We start from the raw sequence: 9123 nt of genomic DNA, 5'->3' as shown, positions 1-9123 counted from the left end.
GACAGAGCACCTTTCTGCTTGGGGGATGCCAGCTGATAGAATCTTCGTCTTGCTGGCGTTGATTCTCATACCGATGGCAGCTGCCTTCTCCTGGATTCGGTTCAGCACCGTCTGTATGTCTCTGTAGCTCTCCCCGAGAACTGCAATATCGTCCGCGTAGTCCAAATCGGTGAGATGAAAGTTACACCCTACCACGACGCCAGGATATCCAGGCAGCGCCTGCTCCATGATCCAATCAATAGCGTAATTGAAAAGGGTGGGCGAGAGCGCGCATCCCTGGCGGACACCACTGCTGACATTGAAGAAAGAGGAGTCCTGGCCATAACAGCGGACAATGGTAGTAGGCCTTGATCAAGTTGAGTAGCTTCGGGGGGATACCATCTGCTTCCATCACTCTCCACAGGGTACCGCGGTCGACCGAGTCAAAAGCGGCAGCGAAGTCGATAAAGCATACGATTGTACGCTGTTGGTAGCACCAGCGCTGTTCCAAGGCTCGCCTCAGCGTGAATATTTGGTCGATGCATCCGCGGCCAGGTCAGAATCTGCATTGGTTAGGACGAGTCCTTCTGACCCTTTCGTATTGAAACCGTCTCAGAATGAGGATAGTGAAGACTTTGGCAGCTACATTTATAAGGCTGATACCTCTGTAGTTACTAAATGTCCGTTTGTCACCCTTCTTAAAAAAAGGGAAGAAGGATGGCGTCACTCCAATCTTGGGGAATCTCCCCACTATTCCAAATCTCAGAAATCAGCTGGTGTAGGCGAGGAGTTAATTCATCGATTCCAGTCTTGTAGACCTCAGCCGGGATACCGTCCTCGCCTGGAGCTTTGTTATTCTTCAACTTGGCAATGACGGCTCTGATTTCTTCATGGCTGGGGGTATCCGACGAGCAATCGTAGAGATCTGCAGCGGTGGGGGTGTTTTGACCTGGTATTGTAGGTGGAGCCTGGTGGTTCAGGAGTTCACGGAAGTGCTCGTGCCACCGATCCAATTGTGCGTTTAGCTCAGTAATGATTTCACCTCCACTGTTGTGGATGGATTCGCTCACGGATGACCTCGTCTGTGTGCTGGACTTCAATAGTTCATATAACTTGCGGGAGTCCCCTACCGAGGCTGCATGTTCCATGTCAGTTGCGATATTGTGCCAGTAAACATTGCGGTCGTTGCGGGCAGAGTGCGTTGTTTCTCAGCGAAGGCGACGATAGTTGGCATCTCCGTTGAGTCTGGCACGTTTAGCCTCCTCACCCAATTTCACCGTTCGACTTGAGATCCAGTCCTTTTGACGACGCTTTGTGAAACCCACGGTGTTGGCCGCTGCTTCAGTGACGTCCTTTTTGAGTGCTTTCCATATATCTTCCACCGATTCTTCTGGTTGTAAACCATTGAATCGGTTGCGTAGGTCCAGTCTAAACTGAGTCGCAGTGTCGTCCACTTTCAGCTTCGTGATATCAAGACGTTTTTGACGGGAAACGTGTTTGTTGGCCTTCAGTCGCATTGTGAGCTTGGCTCTAACAAGGACATGATCCGATCCATGGGTATTTCCTGTTTCAGCACCTCTGTAAGCGCGGCAGTCACGCATATTGCTTACCCAGCGTTTGCGTATCAAAATGCAGTCTATCTGGTTCGCCGTGACACCGTCATTCGAGTACCACGTCACCAGATGATGAGAAATATAGGAATGAAAACCCCATATTGGAATCCTTCAACCAAGTTATAGAAAATTAAAATCTAAAAAAAAAAATAATCAATAAAACCTGAAGCAAAAAAACAAAACCTAAATCAAATAAAATAAAACAAATATTGAAACAGATTAGTAAATGTGTCAACAAATTCACCGTTTACACACTACTATTGTGTATCTAGAAATGTAAACAAAAAATAAAAAAGAAGGAAGAAAAGAAGGACGGAAAAGGGACGGATAGAGAGTAGTAGTAGTAGTAGTAGTAGTAGTAGTAGTAGTCTTGGTTTTACTACAATCGTTCTTATGTTTGTCAACGGGTTAAAGTTGTTTAGTTGTAAGAAAATAACGTCAGTATAGTTGTAATAAAGAATAGTTGCACCCCCCCCCACTATTCCCATGTTAAATAATAATTTCGAAATAATTACGTTAATATTTCAGTGCGCAGGTCAAAATCTGCAAAAGAAGCGATTTGTGTTTATTTGTTTATGTTGTTATGGGTTAATGTTTATGCGCGCATGCGCAATCAGATGTCGTAAACTGGAAAGTGGGTTACATCACTCGTTACAAGGTCATTTGAGTTTTATATATATATATATATATATTAGTAGGCCGCTCGGCATTGCCCGGTCATAAAATACGCTTAAATATATTTTGATTAATGCAGATTTCGTATTTATTATATTATATTGGACCCAATATATAGTAATTATTAAAAAAGCAAAAGAAAATGACTCGTGCGCCACCACCGAGAATCGAAACCAGAACGTTTAGCTTATGATTTACTTTTTCCTTTGACGTTAATGTCTGAGCTATGAAGACATGTTTGCTGCAAGGCTAAAAATTAAAAGATGAAACTATAGCTATTACGTTACGCATGCATATTCGTAATGCCGTCGTTCGACCTTCACCTTGTAAATTCCATTTTGATTTTCACATTTTTACACAGATTTTCGCCGACTACAACCCAAATATAAAGTTTCGTATGGGTTCGAATACCCTATATATTAAGTTTTATGTCTGCAGACCAAACACTAACAGAAGAGTTTGGTAGACAAAAAATTTTAAACAAATATATATACGCATACATAAATATATATAAAGAGAGGTTTGTGTTGACTATAAGATTAAATCTAATGTTTAAATATTACAAATAAAGATAAATAATGTAATGGCTATTAGTGTAAACATAATGAATTTATATGTGCCATCTGTTGTTTTACGGTATTTTGGTCCAAAGGGGGAAAACTGCGCCTCTTTTATTATATATATATATATATATATTTTTTTTTTTTTTTTTTTTTACACAGTGATCACCACTTATCAAGGCCCGGAAGCCACTCAGGGATAAGGTTATTGCAAGTACATTACGTTAGTGTGGAGCTTTGATGAAGTGTTTACTTAAGGAGGCGATTCATTAGGAATTTGTTAACATTGGACATATATATATATATATATATATATATATATATATATTAAGTTTGTTTTTGAAATGTCGTTACTTTCAATATATACCGTTTTCGTTTAACGGGTCTAGATTGTTATTTTAAAACCATTCACCGTTAATTTTGAGTTAAGCTCGATGTGTTTATTTAATAGGGACAGAGCATATATAGTGCAAAGTTTTGTTGAAAATTCAAAGACTCACGTTTTCTTTTTTATAACATTCGTTTATTTCTTGGATTTTTTCCATTGCAGCTGTTTCATTGATGAGTAGGCAATTTTACGATTTATGTTTCCATTGATGTTTCCATAAAAATATCCTGTCCCCACCAACTTCTTCAGGTGTTTTTCCATTAGATTTTTACAACAAATGGTATATTTTTAACATGCTGACATCATATTCGGGTAATATATATATATATATATATATATATATATATATATATATATATATATATATACTAGCAAAAGTACCCGTCGTTGACTGGGTTCAAAAACAGCCTACAGAAAATGGACTCTGATTTATGAACGTATGATAGGTTATGAAAAGGCAGGGTTGCAAAGAGATAGCTTCGAATTTGGAGGTATCAAAACCAAAGCAAAATATGATGAAAGTAAAAATAAAATAGATAAACCCCATAATTTATTATACCATACCTGTTCACACTGAAACACTTATCACAATATTCTGTGGATCTATATTAAAAAAAAAACTTGTTAAACTTTGTGACATATTTCCATTCTATGGAGGTCAGGCGCGATTGAACACCCCATAATTTTATTATACCATATTTCTTCAAACTGAAACATAATTATCAAAGTATACTTACGCAGATAGATATGAAAAGTCTTTATTAAAGTTTGTGCCTATTTCCATTCTATGGAGGCCAGGCGCGAACACAGACACCACAATTTTATTATACCATCCTTATTTAAGTTAAAACAGACTTATAAAGTATTGTTATGTACATATATATCAAAAACACTTGTAAACGTTTTTTTTTAATTTTTTAATTTTATTTCCATACTTTTATGCCAGACAGATCAAACATACTCATTCCTGTGTCTCGATACATCTTCTGTCATTATATGTGATCAGTTTTCTATATTAGTCAACCATATAGGAGCCTATTCGTGACCAGATACACACGCAGACGTTCAGCTTTATATATATACATATATATATATATATATATATATATATATATATATATATATATATATATAATATATATATATATATATATATTTAACAATCATCAGAATATTATTTTCATAATTTTCATCATCATCATTATATATTTATATATATATATATATATATATATATATATATATATAATGATGATGAAAATTATGCAAATAATATTCTGACGTAATGGAGAGATGAAAGAAGAAACCAAATTACATGTTCATCAACATTTCGTCTTTATTTCAAGACTTCTGTGGGATGGTTAATTTGAAGAAAATAAAATACCAGTACAATATTTGAAAATATTCTTGTGCTTGTAAGGCACCCTTTTCACATTTTACAAACAGGATATATCTTCAAAGTTTGCAACGCAAATATATGCCAAGGCCTCGCAGACTTTTCTTTCATATAAGCTGTATCGCCTGAAAGAGGTCTCTAGTTACTGGTAACTAGCTAATCGACACATGATCTTGACTGTGTAGCAATATATTACTCATTCAGTATATGTCAGCCTATGTCACGGTAACATATATTGGGTGAGTTTCTAGAAGTATTTTGTATATTTTTTTAGTTTGAACTAATTTTCTCAAACTTAAGGTATTCCAAAGACCTCGCCGCCATTTGTCTTTTTCGAATATATCGATAAACACTGTATGATATTCGAACTGAATAAACATTTTACATTAAATTAAAAAAAAAACTAAAAATTTATCCAGTTTGGTAGAAAAGTAACTTATCTTGCCTTAATATTTATTTGTTATATATTTGTTTTGTTTGTTTGTTTGTTTGTTTGTTTGTTTGTTTGTTTGTTTGTTTGTTTGTTTGTTTGTTTGTTTGTTGTTGTTGTTGTTGTTGTTGTTGTTGTTGTTGTTGTTGTTGTTGAAGAAGAAGAAGAAGAAGAAGAAGAAGAAGAAGAAGAAGAAGAAGAAGAAGAAGAACACTTTTTCGAATCTGTGTATAGTAAAACAAACCCAAAATGCTTAACGGATCTAAAAGGTGAACTTGGAAATGAGGGCTCATTTTACTTCTTTCTTTTTTCCACTACTGTGCCTCGCCAATCACAAACAAGGATTTGTTGATTTTCGACTTTGAGTATATTAAAAAAAATTTAAATTCATTTTTAAGTATGATTAAAACATTTGCCGATTTTACAATAATTTTTTCCACTTTATTTTTATTTTTACTTGTTTTATTGTTCAAAACAGAGTTAATTTTAAAATGGGTAATGGTTGGGGACAGATGCTTCAGAAAGGTTATCTAAATTTATAAAAGGCGATAATAAGTGTTTTAAGATTGTGACATGAACGCTTTGGAGTTAAAATCAATTTAGTATTATGTATTCATAATGGTAAAAAAACACATGTTATAACTTTCTACACCATGATCGACACAAAAACTGAAACAAAAACTGAAACAAAAACTGAAACAAAACTGAAAGAAAACTGAAACAAAAATTGAAACAAAAACTGGAACAAAAATGAAACAAAAACTGAAGCAAAACCGAAACAAAAACTGAAACAAAAACTGAAACAAAACTGAAACAAAAAACGATGCGTAATGAAACGGAATATAGTATTTTATTAAATCATAAAAAAAATAATTTATTTAAAAAAATGTGGATTTTAAAATGTTGTCAATATTGTTTTTTAAGAACTCAGGAATCTTTTTTGAACTTAATAATCTTTCTGTTGAATCTGAACGGAATTTCGAACGGAATAATTTATTTAGATCACGATGATAGCATGCTCTCGTTCAGTCAGCCATGATAGGTAGAAGTCTCGATAATTCGCAATTGTTTTCTGAGTCTCGACCACACTGAGGATTGAATCTTCAACCTCCAGAAGTGTTTCCCTTACAACTGGATTTTACCAAGTACTTTATCCCTTACGTCACGTGGCCTTTGAGAAGATACACCTGAAGAAGGTCGAGGGTTACATCGGCCGAAACGTTGTGAAAATAACACTCAAGATGGGAAAAGTAGTCCGAATAATTCAAATAATACATTATATCAATCCTCATCTCAAAAATTCAGATTAAGTTCAGATTTTTACTAAATGTTTTGACTACCCTTGCAATTTTCCGTTTTGATTTTTTTTTTTTTTTTCTGATAAATGGGTGGACAAATCAGTCCATCTTCCTGGACTGGTTGCAACAGGTCTTCCACCCCCAAACAGCCCATGTGAAGCGGCCCATACTCCTTCTGGTCGATCGACATATCAGTCACCAGTCCATTGAAGCAGCGACTTTTTGCAAGGACAATGGCATCATCCTGTATGCCCTACCTCCACATGCACTCCACCTTATGCAGCCATTGGATGTTGGGGTTTTCAAGACAATGAAAGCGTAATGGCGGAAATCCGTCAAAAAAACAAAATGAACTGGAAATTGTCACCAAGCACACATTCGCACTTGTTTTCAAAGAGGCATATGAAACTACCATCAAGCGAGATCTGGCCCCACAAGCTTTCAGGAACAGTGGCATATATCCACTGGATCCAAACAACATTGAGTGGCAGAAAATATTGCCAGATATCACAGCAGAGGTTGCAATCAGGGCACGTGGTTGCAGGGAGGGTCGCTAAGTGGATGCTGTCAGGGCAAGTGGTTGCAAAGCGGGCATCTCTTTGACAAGTAATTTTGCTTCTTAAATCCTTACTAATGTTGTGTGAGTCTCTGCTGCCTTTAATAAAAATTCTTTAATAAATTTTTTATTTTTGCTTTTATATGAAAATTAGGCATTGTAGATTGTAACAATGAAAAATAATTGTTTTTCAGGAAAATTACGAAAAAAGCCCCTAAAATCCGTATTAACGAAATCGATATAATTCGAAGAAAGATTTTCTCGGACTAACGATATTATCATTAAAAAAAAAAAAAAAAAAAAAATAATAATAATAATAATAATAATAATTATTATTATTATTATTATGTACCTAGTAGTAGTAGTAGTAATAATAATAATAATAATAATAAATAGGAGGAGGTACCAGGATTAATGCAAATTTGCGAGTAATACACCAACATATTAAACACATGTCAAACTTCATGATATATGGAGATATGAACAAGCTGGTTTCTGATATGTGTAGGTACACATTGAACAATTCATATCCATTAGTATTACATTCACATTTCATCTATATTTGATTTTGATTCGTTTACATTTTGTTTCGCATCGTTTAAATTTTGTTTTTGTGCAGTTTAAAATTCGCTCCGGTCCTAATATAAACAACTTCACACCCTCGTAATCTAGTTGTTGTTTCAAGACGTTTCGCCCACTTATTCCTCTGGTTTTCTGAAATATTAATTCACCGCGTTATAATTCCAAGATACCTTTACCGAACTTGTATGCTGTTTATGAAACGACACCATTGTAAGTACTCCCGCCGCATGTCAGCAGATGTGGTCTCTGACGCTGTCAAAACCGCAATGGCCGTGGTCGTCCTCTCCTGGGAGTTCTTTACAAGATTGTTCCGCGTCGCAGACTTCGTTGTCGGTTGCCGATGCCGGAGTCGCTGAAAATCAATTAGCACCTCATGCAGATCAAAAGAAAAAAAAACACAGGGGTTTCTAGTCTACTAAAAGTTAATTTACTTTATTTACTTAATTAAAAAACAAATTATATGCACATAAATCATTTGTATGTCTTCTGAATACACAAACACACACACAGACATATGTGTGCGCATGCGCGTGCGTGTGTTTATTTATTATTTTTACAAAAAAATATAATAGCAAAAAATATTTCTTTTTTAAAGATTACGTTTTTAACGTAATTTTTAAATGTAAGATTTTAATATCCTCTTTGCATGAATGAACATGTAATTATTCCTTGCATGAATGAACTTATCAGCGTAACATAATTTTGATATAATCTTGAAAAATTAAAAATTTTAAAGCAGGAACGCACAAAATTAATTCAATTAAAAAATGGTAAAAATTATACAAACGTTTGCGAATGCACAACGGTTGGGCAAAAAAAACCCATTTCTTTTCTATTGGTTGAAATTGGAATGGAGATGATATATTAAAACGTGTCTATTTATAAAGGATTGATTGTTTGATTATTTTATCAGAGTTAATGTCGTTGTGTGTGTGTGTGTGTGTGTGTGTGTGTGTGTGTGTGTGTGTGTGTGTGTGTGTGATCGTCTATTGGTCTTTCTATTACATATGTTCATATGCTGTTAAGTGTGAATATGTGTGTGACATGTCATGTATCTTCAACATACCTTCTGCCATTTCGTTGATCCATCTGGAAATTCTCGTCTGGGAGGGAGACTTGATACCTGTTTTGGGGGACGAAGATTTATTTCACTCCAAGACAAGAAATTGGTTCTATAGTTTTTTTTATTCACCTTCCAGTTTGTTCGCCGAATATTGAAAAGTGAATTTGGCCTGTGTTGTTTTTTTTCTTCTAGGTCTTATTTCTACCATGTCAGCGTTCGCCCTCTTCCCCCCCCCAGCGAAGGGGAGGAGACAACGGCGTCCACTCTCTTCCAAGTCCACTCTCTTCCAAGTCCCAACCAAATCTCCTCGATTCAGCTAACCTGATCACATGACTCACACGCAATCCAATCAGCTGATCTTGACTTCCGGTCAACGTCTCTACACTATAATTCTCTCTCTCTCTCTCTCTCTCTCTCTCTCTCTCTCTCTCTCTCTCTCTCTCTCTCTCCATTCTCTTACACAACCACCCGATGTCATTTTCAGATAGCCTTTTGACTTTCTGACATTTTGGGCTTCTGTAGAACTCTTGCTAGACGACTTTGCGTTTTTGTATTTTTTTTTTTTTTTATTGTGCGAAGCCAG

At 35.5% G+C, this 9123-nt stretch overlaps 1 protein-coding gene across 1 annotated transcript; it reads right to left on the bottom strand.

The window, feature by feature from the left end:
• Positions 1–677: 677 nt before the first annotated feature.
• On the bottom strand, positions 678–1127 carry LOC145297062 (uncharacterized). Its single transcript, XM_080143290.1, has one exon. It carries the CDS (start codon positions 1125–1127, stop codon positions 678–680), a length of 450 nt encoding a protein of 149 aa, XP_079999416.1.
• Positions 1128–9123: the final 7996 nt, after the last annotated feature.

Source organism: Euprymna scolopes, chromosome 17 (assembly GCF_053919585.1).
Source record: "Euprymna scolopes isolate OS-2025 chromosome 17, ASM5391958v1, whole genome shotgun sequence".
NCBI lineage: Eukaryota > Metazoa > Mollusca > Cephalopoda > Sepiida > Sepiolidae > Euprymna > Euprymna scolopes.
Note: the sequence above shows the minus strand (reverse complement) of the source record. Positions and strands in the feature narration are given on the sequence as shown.

Coding starts and splice junctions, on each gene's coding strand:
- LOC145297062 (XM_080143290.1), bottom strand. CDS start 1,127: ATGGAACATGCAGCCTCGGTAGGGGACTCCCGCAAGTTATATGAACTA.